General features: G+C 54.2%; 1 protein-coding gene across 1 annotated transcript in view; it reads left to right on the top strand.

Moving 5' to 3' along the window:
- TPO (thyroid peroxidase) overlaps positions 1 to 25,377 on the top strand; it is a 33,461-nt gene extending 8,084 nt beyond the window's left edge. The window contains exons 6-16 of the mRNA XM_066384947.1: positions 4,176 to 4,305; positions 4,674 to 4,880; positions 6,062 to 6,574; positions 9,758 to 10,010; positions 11,173 to 11,343; positions 13,604 to 13,841; positions 14,666 to 14,874; positions 16,569 to 16,739; positions 19,012 to 19,143; positions 20,868 to 20,967; positions 24,822 to 25,377. Of these exons, the coding sequence (XP_066241044.1) occupies positions 4,176 to 4,305; positions 4,674 to 4,880; positions 6,062 to 6,574; positions 9,758 to 10,010; positions 11,173 to 11,343; positions 13,604 to 13,841; positions 14,666 to 14,874; positions 16,569 to 16,739; positions 19,012 to 19,143; positions 20,868 to 20,967; positions 24,822 to 24,963 (2,266 nt within the window). The 3' untranslated portion in view covers positions 24,964 to 25,377. The remainder of the gene's footprint in view (positions 1 to 4,175; positions 4,306 to 4,673; positions 4,881 to 6,061; positions 6,575 to 9,757; positions 10,011 to 11,172; positions 11,344 to 13,603; positions 13,842 to 14,665; positions 14,875 to 16,568; positions 16,740 to 19,011; positions 19,144 to 20,867; positions 20,968 to 24,821) is intronic.
- The last annotated feature ends 457 nt before the right edge of the window (positions 25,378 to 25,834 follow it).

Below are 25,834 nucleotides of genomic sequence, written 5' to 3' on the forward strand. Positions count from 1 at the left end.
GGGAATGAAACTTCTTAATGCATTCATCTCTGCTTTGGAAACGTCTATATTTAAACTTAAACTGCTTGAGACAACAATAGTCAGATGCTGTGGCTGCAAGAGCTCAAGTTGGGCTTTACTTATTCATAATTAGTTTTTTACTTTTTATTTTCAGTCACTGTTTACTTTCAGTTTTGTTTGTGTTAGTTTCAGGTGTACCCCTTCGTGGTTAGGCTCTGTAGTTTAGAAAGGGTACTTAGTGAAAAGACCCAAAATGAGAAAAACAAAGGAGCCAAGACTTGCGGTGGTGCCCTGAGTGACCCCTGCAGCCAGCCTCAGAGCAGCTCCTTAGTGCTTGCAGGGAAGTCGGTGGGCCCCCCAAGGGCTTCTTAACATGCAGTATCACCGAACATAGTACGGGTACAGATGAGATTTTCAGTTTTGCGAACAGTCGAGCGCACACCAACTACAGAAAGCACTCATCACCTTCACAACCACCTAGCACAAGCACCGCCTCCTAGCGGCTGGGCTCACTGGCCTCCGACCGCATAGCCCGAGGCCGACACCCCATGAGTCAAGCATCCGACTTTCAGGGCCGTCCACTAGTGCAGTTGTGTGGTCTGGGGCCCAGTCCTTCCTCAGGCCATGTGGGGGCCATCCGGGGTCCACATGCCCCCCAACACAGTCCTCATCCGTGTCCCTCGCTGCTGAGAAAATGGGCGACAGGTGCCATGAGGCAGAAGTGGGAGCCGGCATTCAGGTGGACCCTAGCCCGTCGTCAGCTTGACCATTTTCTGCTCTGACAGATCCTGGGTGAGGACGCCCTTTTTTTGAGGGAGGGCACCCACGCACGGCTCTGCGTGTCCCACGTCAGTGACAGGAGGGTGCAGTTGGTGGAGTATCCCAGTATCAACCTTGAGCTCTTTGTTTCTTCAGCTGGAAGTCTGGAGTGACTGTTCTCTGCAGACTTCAGAATACCATGCAGTCCATGGGACTGGTGTCTCAGACATGACATGGTAACTTGGAGCCATTGTGGAAGCACGGGCATCTGTCCCCCCCACGAAACTGTCCTCCAGGAATGTCTCTATTTGTTCGCTTTTGTCAGCTTCGTGGTGCCTTTTGCAACGTGGCCATCGATACAAATCCAACCATGTGATATTAAAAGTTTATCCTGCAGGGGATGGAGATGCTTCCAACACCAGTGAGCCCTCTCTAAGAGCCTCCAGGCCCCAAGAGGGTGGTACACGGGGGCCACAGTTCCCAGATGTCACCGGGCATAAGCACAGGGTCCCACTGGGCAGGCCAAGGCTCTGCCTGTGGTGGTTAAGTGCCCACATCCGCTGAGTGTTCAGGAAAACGTGTGGGTACTCCTGGGCTGGTGTGACATCCTCGTGAACTGCTGAAATGTGAAAGTCAATTAGCAAAAAGATCCTTGCCTAAGCAGTTAAATTAAGATCTCGTTATTTTTAATTGAGGGAAGTAGTGCCTCGCCCATGAGCAGTACTTGGCAGAACTCCAGTCGAGACAAACCAGCTGTCACCAGTCTGAATACTTTGTTACAGCGACTGCCTCCCATGCAGCTCATTCAAGGCTGTCTGTCCAGATCACTTGCAAACTGAGCCATGCTGGTGAGCTTGGGATCAATGAGGTGTTGATAATAGAGTCATTCCCCACGTACTGTCCCCAAAGACACCGGCACCGTCGCCGCGACTTCTGCTAGCCATCCTTGAATGACACCTGCACACCATGGCCGTGATGGGAAGGACAGTAGCCACAAAGTCCCTTTTCTCTTGTGTCAGGAATGTGTGTCCCTAGGTGACCTGTGGATGGAAAGAAGTCCTATCTGCTCAGTCTGTGACCACGGCCCAAATCAAAGTGGCCTGTCCACATGCCTACTCTCACTCTGCTGCCAGATTTTGAAAGTGTTCTCGGTAGCACACGGCTCCTTCCACTTTTATAGGCAGGGCAACCAAGTCACCCACTCTGGCACAGGAATGACCAATATGTGTCAATAATGATGTCAGCATCAAAACAAACCAACTAGATTTTAAATATGTATATTTCCAAAGGTTTTGAATAATCATTCGGCTGTCGCCGTTCTTGTAGACACAGCTCTCTGGATACTCTAAGTCAGGGGTCCCCAAACTACGGCCCGTGGGCCGCATGCGGCCCCCTGAGGCCATTTATCCGGCCCCCGCCCCACTTCCGGAAGGGGCACCTCTTTCATTGGTGGTCAGTGAGAGGAGCATAGTTCCCATTGAAATACTGGTCAGTTTGTTGATTTAAATTTACTTGTTCTTTATTTTAAATATTGTATTTGTTCCCGTTTTGTTTTTTTACTTTAAAATAAGATATGTGCAGTGTGCATAGGGATTTGTTCATAATTTTTTTTTATAGTCCGGCCCTCCAACGGTCTGAGGGACAGTGAACTGGCCCCCTGTGTAAAAAGTTTGGGGACCCCTGCTCTAAGTGTTTCGCATCAGAAGCTTGAAGGAATTTAAGAAGTCTGGACCCATTCTCTTTTCCAGTTCATATTATTTTACTCTCTAGCCGCAGAGAACCCCAACATTTGTCGACTTCAAATTTCAAAGTCATAGCCTCTCTCACTTCTTCATGCAAAGATTCTCTAACCAGCAGGCAAGCACCCATGGGTTTCCCCTCATGGGTTTAGAGATAAATGCCAAGGGTTTATGGCTACCATACAGTTTTGTACCTAAATAACCCTTTTTCAAAAAACAGAACAAATTTTTCTCCAAAAGGAAACCCTTTTGTATTTTTCTTTGCATTGATGTTTCCATTCTAATTCTGCCATCATTTTTTAATTTTTTGCAATAATATTTTATGGCTAGAAGTCTTTTATTTTCTCCTTTAACACATTCCTTTACTTCTTACATATGCTCTGTAGATCTTTTATTCTTATATAAATGTTATATATTTGTGTATATATTGTATCATATAGGTATGTTTCCATGTTCATATATTTATTTTAAAAGTTGAAATTGCATATTTTTAAAAAATCATCAGAGCGCATCAGGGCCTAAGTGTTAACTGTTTGCTTCAAGATTGAGGTTAATTTTAAAAATAATCTCCATCTCTTGTTCTGAGGACACAGTAGATCAGATCAGCACCAGAATATCACAAATGTTTCTAATTCTTAAACACAGACATGTTTGGGTGCAGGAATGGAATCTGCTTCTCCAAATGCCTTCTAAGATGTATGAGAAAAGAAACACATGAAGCACTATCATTAGCATTACTTTTACTCTCTGTCAGCAAACAGAATGTTCTTTCATTCTTTTTTTTTTTAACAAAAATTAGAAAGCACCCGATTCACACAAAGATTAGTTACCAGTCATCATTCTTTTATCTTCTCATTTGCCAAAAAACCTTCCAGGATGTACCACACCACTCTTAATCACACCTGTGCCTCCTATGTAGCGGGACCTTCCTTAGCACAATAGCTCAGAAATAGTTTGTTAGATCAAGATGTTATTGAACACCTTCATTTTATCTTTTCCGGCAAAAGGTAAAATTTGACCTGCAGAAGAAACTGCATGTCTGTCTCTATACAGAAAACATTCCCATTGAACTCACTGTCAAAACCCACCAGCCAAACACGACTTATTTCTCTCTGAGAAAGCCTGTTATTTTTCATTCAAATGAAATGTATTAATGCTTGCTCCCTTGACAACCACCTCATTAGTCCTGAGTTTAGAACATGTCAGCAGTTCCCAACAAACCCTGTTTCTAGCAGAACCTTCATGTTGAAGGTCAAGCATAAGGTAGGACAAGGCGCAGCGCCCCAGATGGTGCTAGGACCCCGGCTAAGGGACACGAAACCCTGCTGGCAGTCCCCCTGGCTTTCAGTCCTGCAGGGAGGGCCCCCTGTGTGCCCAGAGCCTGAGGGGTGCACCTGAGCGGGGAAGGGCAGGTGGAAGAAAGGGCGTGTCTGGAACGAGATCTTGGGAACTTCACTTGCTTGAGACGATCCACGTCCCATGCAAACATCCATGCGTCCCGAGAGAGCCGTTCTACTCGGCTGCACTGGTGAGAGTGTCCAGCTGGAGAACAGTAAGAGGCCAAGGGTCTGCAGAAGTGGCCCAAGTATTCTTCTAGAGAATGGTTCATTGCACGTGACGCACTGCGTTCTTCCTCCCTCCTCTCACCGCCCTCACCTATGCGCCTTGTTTCCACAGAGACCAGCCCAGGTGGGGTGCTTCCAACACTGCCCTGGCCAGGTGGCTGCCGCCTGCCTACGAAGACGGCATCAGCGAGCCCCGAGGCTGGAACCCCTACTTTTTATACAAGGGGGTTCCCCTGCCCCCGGTGAGTACCCCCCGACCTTTCCCTGAGCTCTGGGTCGGCGTGGCAGGCTCCATGTGGGTGCTCATAGGATTCCTTCCACCCGCATGCCCTGCGAGGTGGGCAATCACGTCTCACTGAAAGCTGCAGAGAGGGAAGTCACCAGCTAGTGAGTGGAGCAATACAGTTTTGCACGAAGGCTCTTCTTGCTGTCTCTCCGTCTGTGTTTCCGTGAGCTCCCTGACTCACAGTTGGAGGCTGAGGCCTGATCCACGACACTTGCTTGTTAAGTGACTCACTCATTTCTGCAACAGGGACGACGGCCACGCAGCTCCCAGAGGTGAAGTGTCTGCTAACCCCAAACCTAGCCTCTGATCCCATGTCTCACCCAGGTCTGGGAGGTGACCAAGCAGGTCATTCAAGTCTCCAACAAGGCTGTGACAGATGATGACCAGTATTCTGATATGCTGGTGGTGTGGGGGCAGTATATCAGTCACGACATTGCGTTCACACCGCAGAGTACCAGTAAAGCCGCATTTGGGGGTGCAGCCGACTGCAAGCTGACTTGCGAGAACAGAAACCCATGCTTTCCCATACAGGTAGGATTTTTACACATTCCCGTTTGTTTGTTTTTTTAATTATTTTTATTTATTTATTCATTTTAGAGCGGAGAGAGGGGGGGGGAGGAGCAGGAAGCATCAACTCCCATATGTGCCTTGACTGGGCAAGCCCAGGGTTTTGAACCGCTGACCTCAGCGTTCCAGGTCGGTGCTTGATCCACTGCGCCACCACAGGTCAGGCCTACACATTCCCATTTTTATTGGGAAACTAACAGGTGCCGTTTTAAAAAGTCAGACCAAGAAAGTTCCTTTGTCTTATTCCTGAGGGTTGCCGCTGTTAAGAACTGATCTCTGCCTCTGTGTGTGATGTCTGCGTGTGTGCATGTGTGTCTGTACTTACATCTGTGGGTCCGTCCCATTCGGCTGTTGTCCTGATCTGGGCCCACCCGGCAAGAGCTCTTCCTCTCATCTCCCTGTCATTAAATGGACTGGAACCGGGTTGCCGTGTGGCTTCTTAGTCACACACCGTGTACGCACTGTCACTTACTCGCCCCATGTGCTCATGAACAAGCATCTCAGTTGTTCTCAGCTTTGGTGTTGACGTGCCGTCACCAGCAGCTGAGCTGACCCCATGTGTGTGGAACCGAGCTGCAGAGTCGGTCGGTGCCTGAGGGGTTTTCACAGACAGCGCATATTGTTTCCATGAACAGTGTTCGCATCTCCCCTCTCACCCGCCAGCAGACAGGGCAGGCAGGGGCGTTAGCTACTTCCCTTCAGAAAACATCCTCAAACCGGCTCAGGGCATTTCTACCTAAGAGCAAAGACCAGCCCAGCTGCTGTCCTCAGTGGCACTCCTCTGGTAACTGGCATGAGCAGGTGTTCCCGGCTGAGCTGTGCGCCCAGGATGGGCCTCACCCGTGAAGGGCTTTCTGATGGGGGGTGGCGGTGTGGTATAATAAAAACAACCAGCAGTTGGGACACTCAGGCATCTGCAGAGGAGGCCCCAACAGGGAAAGCACTAAACAAGATGTCCCAAAAGGAAATGGGAAGAGGGGCAACATCAGGGCTGCACCAATTATGTAAATCGACCCTGGATGGAGGGGAGGGCTGACTTGAACTGAGGGCCGATAGCCACGTGGGGTCGTGGTCGGCCTGGGGCTCCTAGTGTCTGTAAAGAAGATGCCGAGATCCCGCAGTGACCTGCGCCCCCTTTTTAGCAGCTCCCCCCGAACGCCTCATGGACCATGGGTGCCACCTGCCTGCCCTTCTATCGGTCGTCCCCCGCCTGCGGCACCGGGACCCAAGGCGCCTTGTTTGGCAACCTGTCCATGGCCAACCCACGACAGCAGATGAACGGGCTGACCTCTTTCCTGGATGCGTCCACAGTGTACGGCAGCTCCCCAGCCTCAGAGAAGCAGCTGCGAAACTGGACCAGCACAGAGGGGTGGCTGCGGGTCAGCACGCACCACCGTGACAATGGCCGTGCCTTCCTGCCCTTCGTGACCCTGAGTGCACCTGCGGCCTGCGCCCCCGAGCCCGGCGCCCGGGGCCGCTCCCCCTGCTTCCTGGCTGGGGATAGTCGCGCCAGCGAGATCCCCTCCCTGGCGGCCCTGCACACGCTGTGGCTGCGTGAGCACAACCGCCTGGCCACCGGGCTCAGGGGCCTCAACCCGCACTGGAGTGCTGACACCGTCTACCAGGAGGCACGCAAGGTTGTGGGTGCCCTGCACCAGGTGTGCACAGAGCCTTGTGGTGCCCTGAGTGGGCGCTCAAAGCCACCGTGTGCCCCGAGGATAAACCAATGGCCACTCAATGGCAGTAAAAGATTCAGCCCACCCACCCCCCTTTCTGGTATTCAGAGCATTCTGAGCACTTCAGGATTTTCACCCACATCCTCCTCTTAGCAACCCCTTGAGATGCCTGTCCAGCAACGAGTTAGATATTTTTATATTTTGAAAACAATGGGGAAAATGAAAAGAATCTGTGTGAGATTTGTGAATGAGCAAGTTAAATAAAGAGTCTTAATTCTTGGCCCTGGCTGGTTGGCTCAGTAGTAGAGCATCAGCCTGGTGTGTGGAAGTCCAGGGTTCAATTCCCAGCCAGGGCACACAGGAGAAGCACCATCTGCTTCTCCACCCTTCCCCCTCTCCTTCCTCTCTATCTCTCTCTTCCCCTCCCGCAGCCAGGGCTCCATTGGAGCAAAGTTGGCCCAGGTGCTGAGGACAGTTCCATGGCCTCTACCTCAGGTGCTAGGATGGCTCCAGTTGCAGCAGAGCAATGCCTCAGATGGGCAGAGCATCGCCCCTGGTGGGCATGCTGGGTGGAACCCTGTCAGGTGCATGCGGAAGTCTGTCTCTCTGCCTCCCTGCTTCTCACTTTAGAAAAATACAAAAAAAAAAAAAAAAAAAAAAAAAAAAAGAAGCTTAATTCTTTCCTCACTCATGATGATGATTTTCAATGCTGCATCCGGGGATCACAGGTGAAGTCTCAGGCTGGCCAGGGACCAGCTGCTATGATTCCTTTGTCTGTTCTCCCCACCCTCCCCTGTGATGGTTTAGTGTAAGACATCCCGGAATTTTTCTCTGCCAATGGTGTGTGTGTGTGTGGCACGTGCGAGTGTGAGTGTGTGTACTGGTGTGAGAAGTGCAGGGGCTGGAACAGCAACGGGAGCCGGATACACAGAGCCTGACATTGCATGAACATGGAGCACTCTCCCTCATTGAACTGTACCCTCGCTGACCGGTGTGGACAGCAGGATGGTCAAGTAAATGGGAGGACAACACTTAAAAATCTGCGAGGGGACATTTAAGCTGACTTGGACAACAGCAGGGTCATGTGACCAGGAAGCTCGTCCCCGCTGTCAGTAAAAATCAAGTCTCTGGTCAGACATTGTGTCACCTCCTGTGTCAGTGGAATCCATCCATCAAGGGAGGAGAGTGGCTGTCAGTCCTTTCTCGATAACATTGGCTGGTTTGCACGGTGGTGGCTGCAGGCTCCCTGTTCCTCGTCCTGCTCCCAGTCCCTGGACTGACAGGTATCTCTGTCTCTTCTGCTGAGGGGAGAAGAGACTGAAGGAGGATGTGAGTGGGAGGCCATGCTCACTGGACACGTTGGTGGCCCTGAATTTGTATCTGAGGTCCAGGGGCAGCTTCTGCACGATGAAGTCATAACTGCTCCGAGTGCAGGTCAGGAGCATGGGCGCGCCTCATTCATCAGCTGGGAACCCCAGGCGGGGCTGCCATGTGTCTGTGGGGCTCCAAGGGGAAGCTGCATAGACGCCCTGGGACTCTGTCCTCCCGCCAATGAGGACGGCACCCATGCTCTTGCAAAAGCACCACATCACATCAGAAAACGCTTCTACCATTCAGAAGGACACATGTCAATTATGCAAATACTATGTTTTATTTTGTTTTGTTTGAACAATCTGAAAATGTTAACAGCTTGCTCTCCTGAACGGGTCCCTGAAATGTGAGGCCCTGTGTTCTGTGGTGGAATCATTCCTATTAATATATATATACATCAGATGAAGTTATTGACCAATATATTGTCTTGAAATACCAAGACTATTTGATTCTGAAACAAATACTGTAAAACCTAAAAGCAGAGTCCGGGACAAGTTCTGCCAGAGCCCAGCCTCAGAGGTCACACCGTGACCCGCCATGGGGGAGGCGCGGGCTGCATTCATCTGTGAGTTATTCCTGAGAGCTCAAGGATTGGGAGTTGTGCTTTCACAGGACAGGAGCTGCCAGCACTGCCAGGCACCTGCGGGCACTAGATCTGAGTCCGTCCGCTGAGTCCAGGGCACGTTTGTGATTATCCAAAAACAGACAGACAAAAACAAACCTTTTCTGCGAAGTTTGAATTGAGGCTTTTGTTGCAGGACAGGAAGCTGTGTAACTGAGACCTGGTCCCAGGAGTGAGAGGCCCCTGGCCCGTCCCCTCTCGTCATTGACCACAAGAGGTGCTCTGTCCTCTCATCTTAGAGGATACCATGTGCCTTGCAGGGAGGGACAGAGAGTAGGAATACAGACTCTTCTGCAAACGCACGGCACAAGTTCAGTTCCCGAAACCCTGACCGGCATCATCACCGTGTTTCTGCGGCTCCTATGGGAAACTCACATGTAGCTGAGGAAGAGAAGCCAGAAATTACACAGACTCTTAGTCTCTGCTTGAATGTTGATGTATGAACAAGCAGCTGGATGAGACATCATATTTAACTCCATTTCATTTTAAACTTGAGGGGACGGAGTTGTCCACCAGGCATCAATCTACTGTGTAAAATATACGCCTACCCTATTTTATATCCAGATGTAGTAGTTAACACACTTCACACAAAGCCGTGTGCGTTTTTTATTCTTGCACAAACTCTGTGGAAGAGGCTTTTGCGGATAAGGACACGGGCCCAGAAAGAATGACCACACCTCCCAGGGCCACAGAGCTGAGCCGCTGGGAAGAGAGCTCATGTCGGTCTGAACCCTGAGCCTCTGGTCCAGGATTCCTTAATGCTGTAGGTTCAGGTGTTAATGCCAAGCTCACAGGTGAAGGTGTGAGGGCAGAAGGTGGTCTGTACAGAAATGTTTTCACGTTTGTGCAAGGAGCCTAGTGGCAGTGGCAGCCTTCTTAGCCCGTCCTCAGAGCTGTGGCCAAGCTTGACTGGCCCAGCCCATCCTGCTCCACCCTGGAAGGGTGTTGGAGGCATCTTTGACCTGCCCTGTCCAGCCCATGAATGTGGGAGCTCTGAGACTGTCTGGAATGATTGATGTTGCTCACCTGCTCACCTGCGCCCTACCTTGAGGCAGTTCTGAGCCCCCGGGATATGCAGGAGGACGCCCCCCGCCCCTGACCCTGGGTCGGCATGGGCTCTGCCACCGTGGCTCCCTGCTCAGAGGCTCACTCACCTGTTTCCTCTCTCGTAGGTCATCACCCTACGGGATTACGTCCCCAAGATCCTGGGCCCTGAGGCCTTTGAGCAGCACGTGGGCCCCTACAAGGGCTATGACTCTTCTGTGAACCCCACGGTGTCCAACGTGTTTTCCACAGCTGCCTTCCGCTTTGGCCACACCACAGTCCACCCGCTGGTCAGGCGGCTGGATGCCAGCTTCCAGGAGAACCCGTCCCCGCTGCTGCTGCGCGACACCTTCTTCAGCCCCTGGAGGCTCCTCAGGGAAGGTGCGTCCCGGCCCTTGGCCGCCCTCCTCATCTGAGACATTTGCCGCAGCCCCTCAAGGGCAGCGAGCCACACTGCTCACGCAGGCAGTTGTCTGGGTCCTCTCCAGGCATCCGTGTTTGTGGAGAAAATTCGTGTGATCAGAGCTGTCTTTCCAACACGCTCCTCTCTGGTCCCCGGAGTTCTTTGGAATTCATAGCTCAGAGTATCCCAGGCCCAGGTTTACTCCCTACCCGTGATTTCAAAAATACTGAAAAGAAATTTTAATTTATACTGAGATAAACGATGCCATGTGTCACTACACGTTGTGTCCGATGGCCCTGCTCAGCACTGTACGACTTCAGGTCACGATGCTGGACGTGAGTAGTTTAGAAAACCATGTCAACTCTCAGGTGAGGGTTTGAAGGGCTATTTCCACACACCCCTGATCCCTCCTTTCTCCCCTTCTCCACATTCTCTGTCTGTCTGGAAGCTCCTGTCCTGCCTCCAGAGGCTCTTGGCTCTAAGTGGCTGTAGGGGGTGGAGTAGAAGAAGTCACTGCACCTACTTTGTCTCCCTGGAAACTTTCACAAACACCTTGTAGGAAGGAGAGAGGCCAGGGGTCAGCCAGGGCCACCAGGCCACCCACAGAGGCCAAAGCCCTGTGTGAGTTCTGTCCTGTACTGTGATCACCAGGAAGCTCCATGTGACAGGTGGAGGAGCTGAGCGTGCTCTGGTGGGTGGTCTGGTCCGTGTCCCACAGGGTCCCGGGGAGAAGGCTGGCACATTAGAGGTGAAGGGAGCAGGGTCTCTGGATACCCCATGGCCCCTTAGCCAAGCCAAGTCCCCTATTACTGACATTAGAATCCAGCAAGTGCTGCCTTTGACTGTAATGTTTTCACTGTAGAAAAACAAATAACTTGAGTGTCTGAGGGGCACCATGTCTGGGTCCCCTTGGACCTAACACTTGACCTCCCCACACCCATGGCTGGTCCCCTCGGGGCCCAGGCAGGAGCTAGTCACCCATGGGCAGCATCCTGAGGGTGCTCGAAAGCTTGGAGCCACAGAAAGTGAATAGCGAGCTCACAAGACCTTTGTTAAGGATAAGCACAGTTTACAGTCCGAGGTGTCACTGTCTCTGCAGAATGGGGAGAAACCCGGGCCCCTCTCTGGCGTGTCTTCCAGGTGGTGTGGACCCCGTCTTGCGGGGCCTCCTTGCCCGGCCAGCCAAGCTGCAGGTGCAGGGCCAGCTGATGAACGAGGAGCTGACCGAGCGACTCTTTGTGCTGTCCAGCTCGGGGACCTTCGACCTGGCGTCATTGAACCTGCAGCGAGGCCGGGACCACGGCCTGCCAGGTCAGCCCCTGCCCTTCCCCACACCCACTGCCCCTGACCTGGAGGAGCCACTAAGTGAGAGGCCTGCTCTTCCAGAGTCCGATCTAAAGTAGGATGTTTGTGCAAATCTATTGTCAACATCCAAGAAACAGACTTGAAAAGGTCTCTCGTCTGTTCCATTGAAGAGGCACCCAGCTTTCTTAGCCAATGGGGCTTCCTGGAGGCCCCGGCCACAGCTGGGAGGAAGGAGCCCACGTGGTGGGGAAGGGTATGTCCAGAAGAGGGAGGCTGGGTGTCCTGGGCCCATCAGAGCACTCCTTACTCATGTCTACTCTGACCTCAGCCCCTGCTCAGCTGTCCCATCCACACTTGCCCCCCCTCCCCAGGCTGACCCTGACCCCTTGCCCATTGTGGCCATCACCCCCTCAGGCTCGTGGAGATCAGCTATATGGCTGACCTCTCTGTGCCTGGTGACGCCTCCAGGACAGAGACCATCTGTTGTCTCTTCCTGCTGATGCAGGGGTCCCGCTGAGGTGTGTGGCTTGCGTAGACCCACACCAGCAGCCAGTCCTGCTGCCTGGGCCCTCCCAAACCTGTTGTGGGGCCACCCTCACCCCTCACAGGTGTCAGTACTTACACCCCCCTCAGCCTTTTGGGGTTGAATTACTTATAATCATTTAGTAACACTACTAAGGAGACTGAAGCATAGACTTCAGACAACACCCCAATGTTCAGTTCCAAAGAGGGGAGGGGTGTGGCCACTGCAGGGGAACGCATGTGCAACGGACACTTGGTTAGACCTGAGGCTCTGTTGTATCAGAACCCTCCTGAGAAAGACTTGCACGATGACTCGACAACGTGATGGGGCCTCCGCTCTACTGTGAAATCGTTTACTTTGCAAGGACCATGAAATAACCATCTACATCCTCCAAATGTCTGTTCCAGTCCCTCCCCCCTCTGGCCCGTGCCGACAGGCACTTCTGACGTCTTACCCTCCGTGCTCTGAGGTCCAGGGAGCTCTGGTGCCTTCTACCCTCTCTCTGTCAGATTCCCAGACCCCCCACCCCAAGCTGGGGAGGACAGGGGGGCTTCTCTTGACTTAGAGCAATGAAGGACAGTTTCTCTAATTTCTTTTTCTATGTAAAACGTAAGGTGGTAATCTGCCACAGGTACACAAATGTTATTATTACTTTTTACTATTTAAAACAATTTAATATAATTTCTGAATTACTATAGAAACACCCCCCCCCCTCAGTTGAAGAACGTTGGTTCACTTAATATTTTGGGTTTTGATGAGGTACCATCGGTTCCTGTCTCCTAGGGAATTTGAAGGGTTTGTTCGTGCTGGTGTGCCCGGTGTTGGCTCCGGTATCACAGCCCCCACAGCGCTGTGTCTCTTGTGAACAGGAGGCATTCCGTGTTCCTCCCGCCCATTCTGTGTCACAAAGGGCTCAGTGTCCTGCAGACCCCATCAGTCTAAATGCATGTCCTGTTCAGATGTCAATACTCAGACCCTTGCGGAGTATCTATCCTGCATGAGGCCCCAGGGAAAAAGACGTGACACAGGCTCAGTGGGAGAAGCACAGGGGGTGGAACCACAAGCCAGGAGACTAAGGAGGAACCGTGGCAGAGCCGGATTAGACTCCGGGTGGGTGCAAGGGCAGGCGGTCACATCCCCTTGAGGAAGAGGCGACCCTGCCCAGGGTCAAGGACACATGGGTTGTATCCAGAGGACACTGGACAAGGAGAAGCAGGGGGTTTGGGGTAGTGAGCATCCATGTTGAAGGAGGAAGAGGAAAGGAGACGTTCCCACCCCACAGGCTGAGGTGGCCCTGGGCAAGGGGGACAAGACAGCGTTAGACTCATGTAGCTGTTACCATGCCTTTCTGTGTGTGTGTGGGGGGGGGAGGGGAAGCTGCCCGCTGCCATCCCTGTCCCTGCCACTCTGGAGTACGATGAGCTGAGCAGGCAGGCGAGGCCATGTATGCGGCTCCGGAGAGACAGAGTCCATGTAGATGGGCAATGGTGTCGTCCCCACGGGGGTGTTGGCCACCACGCTGTCGCACACCCCAGCTTGTTTCTGAGCAGACTCAACAGCAAAGGCTAACATCTGGAATATTCCAGCATGTCTGTGCAGCAGGGGGTATGCACACTTTCCTCTGCAGTTGGACCTATGGGCACAGGCTGTGGGCCAGGCACACTTTCAGTGGACACATCGTCCGTGAGGGGGATGGGTAAGCACTGGGACCCGCCAGAGCCCACGGCCCTGTGTCCCATGCAGGTTACAACGACTGGCGGGAGTTCTGCGGCTTGCCCAGGCTGCACACCCGGGCGGACCTGAGCCGCGCTATTGCCAATAGGAGCGTCGCAGACCAGATAATAGACTTGTACAAGCACCCTGATAACATCGACGTCTGGCTGGGCGGCCTAGCTGAGGACTTCCTCCCGGGCGCTCGAACGGGCCCCCTGTTTGCATGCATCATTGGGAGGCAGATGAAGGCCCTACGGGATGGAGACCGGTAGGTATCGGTGACCAGTCACATCTGTGGGCTGTTCCAGATGGTCCTTTTGAAGTCACCCAGACCTGGGGGCCGACACGGTGCACAGCTCAGCCTGTGTGTGGCCCTGGGCAGGTTAGTTCTCCCACCTGTAAAACTGGGTTCTTGTAACAATGAGATCAACACAAAGCACATCCACGGTCTGAGCACTTGTGCCCGTGAGCTCTCGTTGCCTTTCCCACATCCCGTGACCCCGTGAACAAGCAGGCGCCATGTGAAGAACACATGGTGTTTCAGACAACCCTGAAACTCCACCCGCCCTCAGATGTCTGACCCCATCTGTGGGTGCTGTGGACACTGTAGCAGCTGCATGGGCACCGAGGACAGGTCCAGGGATGCAGTCAGGGGCATGTAAATGTGACCCTCTGTTTTCTCAGCCATCAACCTCCACCAGCATGAGGGAAGGGGGACCCAGTGAGAGAGCAGCCAGCTTCCTGTCCCTGGGTCTTCAAGCTGCAGCTCAGCACTAATTAGGAGAAGAACACAGACAGGAATGGAAAAACGCTCTCCTTTAACAATTCCTACACACCTTTCTGTAGTCTCTGTGCCTAAGTCAGACTTGTTTAAAACAGAATATCGACATTCTCTCATGAGAGCACACTAGCCTTCCCCCAAGCCTCCCCCACCTTCTACAAGTTCACCACTTATTTCCGAGGTGCAGCATGTCTGCCGGTTAAGAATTACTGGGGGAGAGAACTGGACGCCGTCTCAAAGCCACATGGTCCTTAACCTCGTGGGGTTTCCAGGACGCCGGTCACCGGCCTGCTGTTGTCTCTCCCGTGCAGGTTCTGGTGGGAGCACGGCGGCGTGTTCACGGAGGCGCAGAGGCGGGAGCTGGAGCAGCACTCCGTATCGCGCCTCCTCTGCGACAACACCGGCCTCCCGCGTGTGCCCGCGGACGCCTTTCGCGTGGCCACGTTCCCGCAGGACTTCCAGCCGTGCGCAGATATCCCGGGCCTGAACCTGGAAGCCTGGAGGGAGGCGGGTCCCCAAGGTAACCGTTTCAGGCTCCACCACCCCAGGCTCCACCGCGGACAAGCGACTGCTCAGAAAAGCGGTTTTACAGGAGCACGTGGGGAGGAAAGAACAGGAGGGCGAGCCTGCTCCTCAGTTAGGTCCAGACTCCCCCTGGGCATGGGAGGAGGGCTGTTCCTGGCCAGGGCACCCCGCCGGAAGGCACGGTCAGGGTGGGTGTGCGCAGCCACGGCCCCAGCCCCGCACTGGGCTCAGCTTGGCCCGGGTCCACCTGCTGCCCTCCCGATGCCCACGGGGGCTGGTGCCCACAGAGGTAGGTGCGCACGTCCCTGCATGACCGGCCCGGCAGGAACGCAGGAGCCTGGGTGACACCGGGTCAAGACCAGGTTGCAGGACCGACACGCAGGTCCGGGAAGAAGGCTCCAGGAGGGGTCAGGCAGGGGGTCAGACGGGCCCGGAACCTGCAGGCCACTCGGGGGTCAGGTCAACCAAGCCGAGATTTCCATTTTAAGGTTCCGGCCACCAGATTCCCCATCTAATAAGAGAGCGGGACTAGAGCAGCTGGTCTGGCCTCAGTACCTGCGCTACATGTGCCGGCAGCACAGAGTGCAAGCGCGCCACAGTTCTGCCTTGCGCAGGGCGGGAACCACTCAGGTCTCACGCTGTTGCAGAGACGTTCTGCCCACTGCCGGATCCTGTGCAGCAGGTGCGGCTCTGGGAGTATTGACGCACGTACGCAAGTACGACGCACGCACGCACGCACGCACGCACAACAAACTCAGGACTAGGCAGTGCTTACACTGAAAATGGAAGAGAGACAACCAGTGAGTGACGGTGGGTACGGCCTGTCCCGTGTGTGCGGCCCATGGGGACACAGTGGGAAGGACACGGGTTGCGCTGGGTGGGCTCGAGAGCGGAGACTCCATGACCGTTGCACCGCGCCCTGGGGAGGCTGAGCGAGCCAAGTGCCCACGGATTCCTGGAGGCCGGTCCAGGGGCCGAGAGGAGGCGAGGCGGGGGCGGCGAGACGCAGAGCAGCCGGGCCGGGTAGCGCCAGGCCTCGGCTCGTGACACTAGGCTGCTGTGGTGACGAGACGCTGCGCGGGGCGTTTTTCCATGTGTGTGTGTGGGGGGGGCATGGCACGGGAGCTGTCGGCCACTGGGAGGGCACGTGGCTGGGGTAGCGCAGGCACAGGGACCCGGAGAAGCCGCTGCGAGGTCCCGGGACAGGTGTCGATCTGAGCCATGCCTGTCGGTGTCTCCAGTGCGGGGTGCACTTCATGCCCAGAGCCCAGGCGGCAGCCCCGGGTGAGGGCATCCGTCTGTCCGTCCAGGACGGGAGGGCCTGCCCGCGGAGCACAGGCTGAGACGCAGCCGAGGGGTGGGACGGGACGGGGCAAGGGCGGTGCTGTGACAGGAAGGGCCCACGGATGGGGAGGGACCAGGGACTGTCACCGTTCAGAGTGGTTTGTGGGGGTGGCACGTGGAGCTGAACCCAGCGGAGACACACGAAGAGGGGAGGCATGGAGGATGTGACTGACCCCCAGCTGGCGGCGCTGCGTGGAGGGGGATCCGTGCACACGCGGGGATGCTGCTCTGTCCGGTGCCGTGCCACAGAGGATGGCACTTGGGACTGGACCCCTGGGGGAGCGCCGAGGGTGGGAGCCGGCCTAAAGGAAGGCGATGACTGTCCTTCCCTCTTACCCCACCCAGGCGACACATGTGCCTTCCCCCAGAGAGTGGAGAATGGGGACTTTGTGCTCTGCGGCCACTCGGATAGACCGGTGCTGGTGTATTCCTGTCGTCATGGGTTTGCGCTCCACGGGCGGGAGCAGCTCACGTGCACCCCTCAAGGCTGGGACTTCAGGCCCCCTGTTTGTCAAGGTCAGTTGCGTCATTGGGTGTCTTAACAACTTGATCCCGAAAGCTGCATTGTTCAAATATTAACTGAAAATAAATAGCATTCACCCAAAGGTGCTTTGGAGCACCATAGCACCATGATCTTCCCAGGGACGGTTCTGGCTTAGAAATCAAGGATTCTTTCCTTAGCTGGCCATGTCTCCAAGTGGACACCTTTCTTGATAAGGAAGCGTCAAGACAGTCACATCCAGCGTGCCCGACAGGATAACATAGGAGAGAAAAGTGACAGGCAGTGAGTCACTGTGGCGAAGGTTATAGTAAAAATGTTGTCAAGCCAATTTCTCTAAAGAAACAAGACAGAAGTGTTTCCACAGGAGGAAACAGTGGATGAGGAATGCCCCAAAGGAGCAGCTCGAAGTTCCTGTTCCTCTCTCAAAAAATAAAATAATAATAATTAATTAAAAAAGAAAAAAGAATTCCAGGGGGAAATGGACGTATATGTAGCCAAGAGGGAGCAAGTCACTTCTGAGGTGCCTGATCTGAGCCCGAGAGCTCTAGCCAGTCTCTAGCCAAGTCAGCTCGCCACCCATCTGTAGTTGGCAGAGAGGGGTGTGGTCCAATTGAAATAATACATGAAATTGAGTGACATTTGTCATTGTCTTCTCTACTCAATCCTACTTGTCCCCTCAAATCCACATGAAAACCAGACAGGATAAAAAACTTGCAAATACATCCTAACAGTGACTTTTGGGAACTTCAGAGCGGTGAATTCAAGTTGGAGACGTGTCCACAACTTTTTGGTCTACTTATTGCCAAGAGGTTACTTAACAAATGAGTGCAGATGTTCCCCCCTCAGCTTAGGGAGAGATGTGCAATAAGCAGAAACGTGCTCAGGGGAATGGGCACTCGGCCAGCGTGTGCTGACTGGAGGTGCTTGATGCAGGAGAATGGGTAACCTGGGCTGTGAGCGGGGCCCTGGCCTCTGTGCAGACTGACCCAGGAGTCTGGGGACATGCAGGCCTGAGACCTCCTCTCCTTTGTAAGGAGCATTGTCATCCGCCAGGGTGGGTGTGACACAGGTTCCTCAGTGTCACTACTGAGGCAGGAGACCAGCTTTTACCTTCCTGGTTTGGGCTTCTGATTAGAAGAAGTTGTTCACAGCTAGAGTCAAGTGGGGTGAATTTGTCCCCCCCAGAGGTATGTTGAAGTCCTCGCACCCAAAGAATGTGATCTTATAAGGAAATGGGGCCTTTGCAGCTGTCATCAAGTTAAAATGAGGCTGTTACGGTGAGCACTGATCCAGTGTCCTTATAAGAAGAGAAGGGACACAGGGACAGGCGTGGGGGAGATGCAGCTACAAGCCAAGGGACGCTGAGAGCGTGAGCCCCCACCAGATGCTGGACGAGAGCCCTCAGAGCCAGTGTGGCCCTGTCCTTTGGCCTCAGAACTGTGACAGAAACTTGTTTTGAGCCAATCTGTGGCACTTGTCATGGCAGCCACAGGGACATTGGCACGAGGGGCCTGGCAAGGGAAGTGAGGTGCAGGACTAGAGAAGAGGGGTCCAGCCTGTACAGGTCTGTCCACAGCAGAACGGCCTGCCCTGTGCCCACTGTCCCACCTGCCCCGGGGTAGTTGTAGCTCTCAGGGGCAGAGACATGGATCTTCATGCTGTGGTGACAAGCCCAGCTGCTTCCTCCTGCTCCTGGATCCTCCTCATCTGCGCTTTGGGTGCAGATGGACGTCCCAAGGGTTGACCATGGATAAGACTCTTCCCAACTTCTGTGTAGAAAGACAAGTAACAAAAGCTCTGCTTCCCTATTCGCTCTGCGCCTGGGGCTCCATGGCTCCCGTCCCTGAAATGCCTGCTGTTGGTGTCACTAGCAGTGATGTTTTCACTGGTGACAGTATGTCAAGAGCCAGTATGCCCAGCCCCCCTTCAGATTCTCAGCTGCTCTCCATAGTCCATGAGATGCCCATTGGTAAGTGAGAAAAATCAAGCTGGGGTGGGAGTGGGGTATTAGTTCCAGAGGACCGGCAGGAGTTTGGAAAGTAACCACAGGTGGCGCTGACCCCTGAGTCTGAAGATCAGTGCTCCTCTGAGGATCTGAGTCAGTGGGAGGGTCCTCAGGGGTCCTCAGATTCTCAGCAATGGAGGATGAAGTTCTCCTGCTTCCTGGATGGGGACAGCATGGGAGCAGCTGGTCTCTGTGGGGAAAGGGCCTCCACCTGTGTGGAAGCTTAGACTGAGGTTGAGGGTAGGCTGTGGCCGGGGCCTGATCTCTGCGTGTTCGTGTAGACGTTAATGAGTGTGAAGACATGATGGACCCGCCCTGCCACACATCAGCCCGGTGCAGGAACACCATGGGTGGCTTCCAGTGTGTGTGCACGGACCCGTACGTGTTAGGAGAAGATGGAAGGACCTGTGTAGGTGAGATCACACTTCTTTCCTGCCCTCACCGGGAGGGGGGGTGTTACACACTTAGAGGTGACTGTTGGGAACTGGTGACATCTGTGCGTCCACTCTGCTACATTCTCCAACACTGGGAGGGAGCAGGAAACCGTCCAGTTACTACTGAAGTTGAGATGGGGCCACAAGACACAAAGCTGTTGTGTGGACACTCACAATGCTCAGTGCTGGGCACTGGTCCGGACTGTCGGTGGTCTCCTGCAACACTGGGAGGGAGCAGGAAACCGTCCAGTTACTACTGAAGTTGAGATGGGGCCACAAGACACAAAGCTGTTGTGTGGACACTCACAATGCTCAGTGCTGGGCACTGGTCCGGACTGTCGGTGGTCTCCTGCCCCAGGACTTATGTTTTTGAGCTGAGCATGATGCTCAGTCCCATGCACAGAGCAGAGAGGCCCTGTGACTAGCTCAGGCATGGCCATTCTCACAGATCTAGGGTTCCTAGCTTGGCTTCCATCTCCTGTGAAAGAAAAGTGCTGTGCAAATACTGGTTGCAATGGAGATGCACACTGCAGTGGGGGCGGAGGCCTCCGTGCAGAACTTGGCTCAATTTCAAATCCAGTAGAACAGTGGGACTCAGAGCCAGCAGGCAGAGTGAGGGCCCCGTGGAGGGAGAGCAGTGGAGGATGGGGCTGGCTGCGGGAGCAGTGTTCTTGCTAGAATAGGCTGAGTGACTGACCTGCTGTGCTGACCGTCTCCAAGCATCATCCACGCAATCCAGACTGTGCACGATATCTGCCACTGCAGCGCACAGAATCGGAGTCTGGTGAGCAGCAGGCGTGAACCTGGTTCTCACAGCTTCCTGTACCTGCTGGGCCCCATGATGCCAGCAAACCTGACGTGAGCACCCACAGGTGCACGAGATCCAACACCGCAGAAAAGCCAGTGATGGACTGTCGCCAGAGGGGTCATGAGCCAAGCCTGCTGCCCCAGATGGCCTTTTCTCATGTGGACAGTGGAACCGATGGAGCTGGAGATGCCCCGAGTCTACCCTGTGTTCCTGGATAGTCTGATGTGGGAGAGGCATCCAGAGGACATGTCACTGAGAACCCACGGCTCCCAGGACCACTCATGCCCTCCAACCTGGATCTCTTTTACTCGATTTCTGCCAACTGTGCCCAGTTTCTTTCTAGAATGAGCGCTCATACCCATAGTGGAGAGACCTGCCAACTATCCCCACGGCTGCTCTGCAGGCTTTAAGCACCTCCCACACATAAACACGGCACTTTACTGAACCCTTTTAACCTCCCCCTGAGGTCTGCAGAGCACAGAGGCACGAAGGGGGTAAATTCTCCGTCACATTGGCCACTGGCTTTTCCTCCCTTTGGTCCCCAGTCACAGCCTGCTGTGCACCCACACTTTTCTGGGTCCTCAGGGTCTGAGGACTGCAGCGGACCCCACAGTGTCCCCAGATCAGGTGGAAGAGTGTTCCGTGTTCCTGCAGGGAGGGCCGAGACGTCCCCTAGAAAAGGGCACAGGTTTCTTCTGTCTGTAAACTGTTCCCTCACCTTCACACTCAGGGACCGTGTATGTGGAAACGCTGCTTCCGGGTGGGCCATGCTGTTGAACCTGGGCAGCCCTGCGTGGATCAGCATGGGCTCAGGGTCAGACCCAGGATAAGGGTTGGGCACACTGACCACTGCCCTTGGCCTGCCATGCTTGCTAATGGCTCATTCTCACTCCAGACTCCGGGAGGCTCCCGAAGGCATCCTTGCTGTCCATCGCGTTGGGCGCCTTGCTGATCTGTGGCCTGGCAGGTCTCACTTGGATGGTGATTTGCAGGTGGTGAGTCCCCCTTCCCATCCCCATGGGGGGGCTGGTGACAATCCTGGATGTTCTGGTCCTTCATTCTGCATCAGGTAATGAGGGTGGAGCAGTCACTCGCACACCGTGGGTCAGGGCGAAGTGCAGGGTCAGGACGGGGACCTGTGGTGACCAACAGTGATTGTACTGAGGCATCCGCTTAGAGCCCAGACTCACACAGGTTCCTCAGGGAAGCACGTAGCCACAGGTAAACCTCCTGCCTCACTGAGACCTGTCCTCACTCCTGGGAAACTGGGAAATTCACCTTCGGGTTAAAACAGCACTGCAGGTGAGGCCCCCAGGGGCCAGATCTGGGTGTTCCGGGTCCTGCGGGGGGGGGGACCAGGGTGTGAGGACCTTGGGGCCTTTTTGGGCCAGGCGTGTGGCCTCCGTCTTCACCCCTGGCTGCTGTGTCTTCACTCCCAGCTTTTAGAATCAAACTCCCTACTGTTGTCTGGTTGTCTAGTGGGCAGCGGTGTATTTTAAATGGTAAATAGTCAGAATAACAAGAGCACAAAACACCAGGTCCTTGCTTCACCCATCTGGCTTCTCCCCTCCACCCCTGACTGCAGGGCTCACTGGGGACCCGCTCCCTCCAGCCTGTCCCTTTGCCCAGTCGGCAGGATGCCTGCTCTGACCCCAGCAGGGCCACTCCACCCCAGCACTGGACAGCAGACCATGCTCACTGCTTGAGGTCGCTGTGGTGCCCATGTCCTTGTCCTGGCGACACTGTCCCTTACTCCTCCTGATGAGTTGCCCTGAGGCTCTCTCTAGCTTGTCCTCCCAGCTATGAGACCATTGTGGTCTAACAAGGGTCTCGTCAGTCACAGCCTTTTATTTTATTCTGAGGACCTGGGAGGGAGGTGTCGGAGCCTGTCCTGTCCACCTGATCATAAACTTGGCTGAAGTTGACAAAGCTGGTCACTTTCACAAACTAAAACACCACTCTCACTTTGGTGAGATCAACAAGCTGAGCTGCTGGCATGCGGTCCCTCCTACCCGGCACTCCATACCTGATGCTTTCAACAGGCCCTGAGCATCCCCAGTGAGACATGAGAACACCCCTGCAGAAGGCCTGTGTCATCAGAGATGCCTGGTCAGCAGGATCTGCCTCTGAGCCCGAGCAGTGGCTGCTGCTGTCCCCACATCCCCGTGTCTCCTCCGAGAATTGGGGATCCAGGTGGGGGCTGAGGAGGAGGCAGGGGAGCGTTTCCTTAGGCTCTCGTGTGCAGCTGGGGAAGACTGGGGTGGCCTCCATCTCCTGCAGCCTTGAGACCAGCTCTGAGTGCTTAAAACAGTCAGAAAAGCAGTGTATGGTCAGTACTTGGCAGCCACAAAGTATATGTACCCCTAAAATATATGTACCCCCAAAGCCTTAGAGAGTTAACACTCAAGTCAGCTCAAATGGGCCAGAACAGGGAGATGCGAATCACAAGAAAGGGTTCACATGCCGGATGTCACTTGACACTTCTGCATCTGGGTGTGGGAGGTGCAGGTCCATGCTGGGTGGACACGGGAGTCAGAGTGCTAGGTCCTGGCCCATTTGGCTCTCGTTCTGTCCGAGGGCAGTGCTCTCTGCCACTGACATCAAACACTTCTCCCCAGGGGGGCACCGTAACATGCAGCCAGACATGGTGTCCCAGCGTTGTCAGGACACTTTGAGCATTGTGTGTGTGACACACACTCACACACACACACACACACACACACACACGCTCACAGTCGTGCTTGGAGGTGTCTGCATTCAACTCCTACTGAAAATGAGCTTGTGAACTGATGTCATTCTGTGCGTCGGCTCCCTGTGTGCAAGCATCATTGTGTCCTCACCATTCCTCTTTTACAGTTTTTATACTGAAACTTACTCTGAGTCGAGTGCTATGCTAGACAGTGATGGTCACAAGGCTGAGGTCACTCACATCCCAGAAGGAATGACATGAGGACAGGATGACACATGATGGGTCCCATGGGGAAGGAACTCTCGGCCAACACTGGCAGGAAAGCCTCTATGGAGCCCCTGGCCGGTGGGGACCTGAGATTTGGGGACCCTGCCAGCTACCAGGGCTGTGTGTCCCAAACAGCAGGGAAGCAGCCCAGAGCCTGGTCTGCAGGTAGCACAGCCTCTCTGGGACCAGGTGGATGGCCAGGGACCAGGTTTGCTCAGGACGGTCAGCTGACATGTGCTTTGCTCCTGGAGACTGTACAGAAGGTCTTAGGATGTACAAAGGCAGCTCGGGGCCGGGGTGGGAAGGGCACTGAGAGGCAGGAGGGGGGCCAGGAAGGAGTGAGCACCCCCCAACACACTCCTAGTCTCTGGTCCACTCATGTCCTCTATGGTCCCCCCCCCCACTGTCCTTCCACTGGCTTTGGCTCCGCTCGCCCTTCTTTTCTGATTCTTTCAGTTGTGATGTCAGGTCGCTCATTTGAGATCTTTCCCCATTTTTAACGCAGGCGCCTGTGGCTGCCAACCTACCTCTCGTGCGTGCTTTGTGCTGCACCCATACTTTGTGTGTTGTTTTCATTTTCACTTGTCTCCACTTATTTATTAATTTTTGTTTAGACTTCCTTGACCCGTTAGTTGTTCAAGGGTGTGCTTTTCAATGGATTGTGGATTTTCCTGTTTTACGGACACCTACTCAATGGGGTGTAATGCAGCCCTTGAGGTCCCTGGGCAGAGAGAACCCCAGAGGACGGGCAGTGAAGCAGCTCAGATACTTCCATCCACATGTAGAGTGCAGGGCGTGGGCGAGAACGTACTGAGGAGGATTTGATTGACGGGTGGCTTGTGCAGCCGCGTTTCCTGTGTCTTCCCGTCACTGGTTCTGTTTGTTCATTTCTCTCCCGGCCAAAGGCCCTGGAGCGAGCGCAGTGTGATTGGGCTGCGTGTAGCTGAGGGGCCACAACGGGGGTTCTGACTGTTTACCCCCGCCTCCTGCACCCGAGCAGTGATGGTGACTGCTGGGCCGTAGATGAACTTGATGAGGTTATACCATTAGGGAATGTTCTGCAAGGAGGCACCGAGGCCTCAGGGCTGCTTTCCTAATGCCATCGGAAGACAGCGTCTGTTTCACTGTCACAGCAGTGCCACAGGTGGGCAGTGGGTGCTTGTGAGTTCTCCCGAGTGCTGACAGTATGACAGGTGTGTGCTTGTCCACAGGACACACTGTGACTCTGCGTCCTCGCTGTTGATCGTGGACGAAAATGGGAAGGCAGGCTCCCCGTCAGGATGTGGGAAACGCCAGGACCCGAGCACATCACTGTGCAGTGTCCCAGCCTGGGGCTCGGAGCAGGTGGGCTCACCTCTCGTGCCACTGAGGTTTCCACACAGGTATTTCTGAAGACCAGGCAGGTGCAGCACTCGTCATGCTGTGCCTCTGTCTGCACAGCCCCCGCCCCTTGCCTGCCACTCACACTGTGTGTACAAGAGAGCCGAGATGTGTCCCCATGGTAACCCACTTGGAAGAAGGTGCAGATGGGTTCACATCAGCCGGAGTGGAAGGGGTGCAAATAAATGCCTTGAGTGTACGAGAGGAAATGTCAGCTTTTATCAAAAATGAAATAATTATGTTCAGTGTGGGGAAAAAATCAGTCTAAACTGACTTTTTTACTGTTTTTACCTTCTGTATAAGACCCTGAGTGTAGTTCTGTTAGAAAGTCACTTCTAGACAGCTAGGGCCTATCTGAAATGTAAGTCATCGGCCAATCCTGTGACCTCCTGACCCCCTCCTAGGAGGCCTTCTGTTTGCAGAGTGAATGAGTGCTGGCAGCAGCCACCACGCATGGACCGAGGACCCTGCATGGGATCCGTTCATCAGTGCTCACCCACGTCTCTCCTGCAGGACTCGGCCTGTGGATCCCAGATCCTCCTCTGTGAGTAGCGGCCGCTGCCAGCTGCGTGGACTCAGCGTGGCCAGTGCGGCTCCCAGCTCTGATTGGAGGAGCATGGCCGGCTTGGAGCCTGGAACTCCCATCTCAGAGTGACAAGAGGGAATGTGTTTAATCTCGAGATGGTCTGTGTGTATGAAAACAATGCTGATCTGGGCACCTCCATCATGCAGGACGTGCTAAAGGAAGGGTCACAGTCAGACGTGGGTCAGGTCTGCTGTGTGTTACAGATGGTGAGCGGATGGAGAACAGATGCACGTTTCCGATGCCTGATTGAGGCAGACTGGCATGCCAGTGATGACTTCAGAACAGTGTGTGTTTCAAATATCACCACTGACACTTCTCCACACAAAGGCGCCCGGTCCGTGTCATAGCTGGACAAGCTCCAGTGGAGGAGCCTCACCACCCCATGGGCCCCTCTCTGCTGTGAGCCTGCCTGCGGCCTCCTCCTGGGGATTCGTGACACATCTATAAACATTTTCTTCCAGCAAAAGCAATGGGGAAATGTTATTTTCACCATACTCGTCTCACTTTTCCTCCAACTTTAATTTTCTCCCTTGTCCTGTCATTCCTCCTTTCCCTCCAATCCTGATGCACATAGCTGGGACACGGTACATGTCCAGAGGGGCTGACAGCATCAGCTGAGCAGCCTGGAGGTCACGCTAAGGCCACTGAGCAGCCCTTGCTCTTTATGGGGGGATTGCTGGGTCCCTGTGTGAGGACGGACTCTGTGACAGTAAATTAAAGTTCCAGGAGAGATGACAACAGTCATAGCTGACTGCTGAAGGAACCCCGGGACTGCTGTGCGGACAGCATCTTCTTGCTCCTGCACCTTTCCTCCGTGTTGTGTGCAGATGTCACCACCTGCTGGCTGACTTTGGGAATGTAGACATAGCAACTGCTTCTTGATGGCCCAACCTGGGCCTGATGGAGCTTCTGTCCACGTTACAGGAGCACCCTCTGGTCA

This window comes from Saccopteryx leptura, chromosome 5 (assembly GCF_036850995.1).
Source record: "Saccopteryx leptura isolate mSacLep1 chromosome 5, mSacLep1_pri_phased_curated, whole genome shotgun sequence".
NCBI lineage: Eukaryota > Metazoa > Chordata > Mammalia > Chiroptera > Emballonuridae > Saccopteryx > Saccopteryx leptura.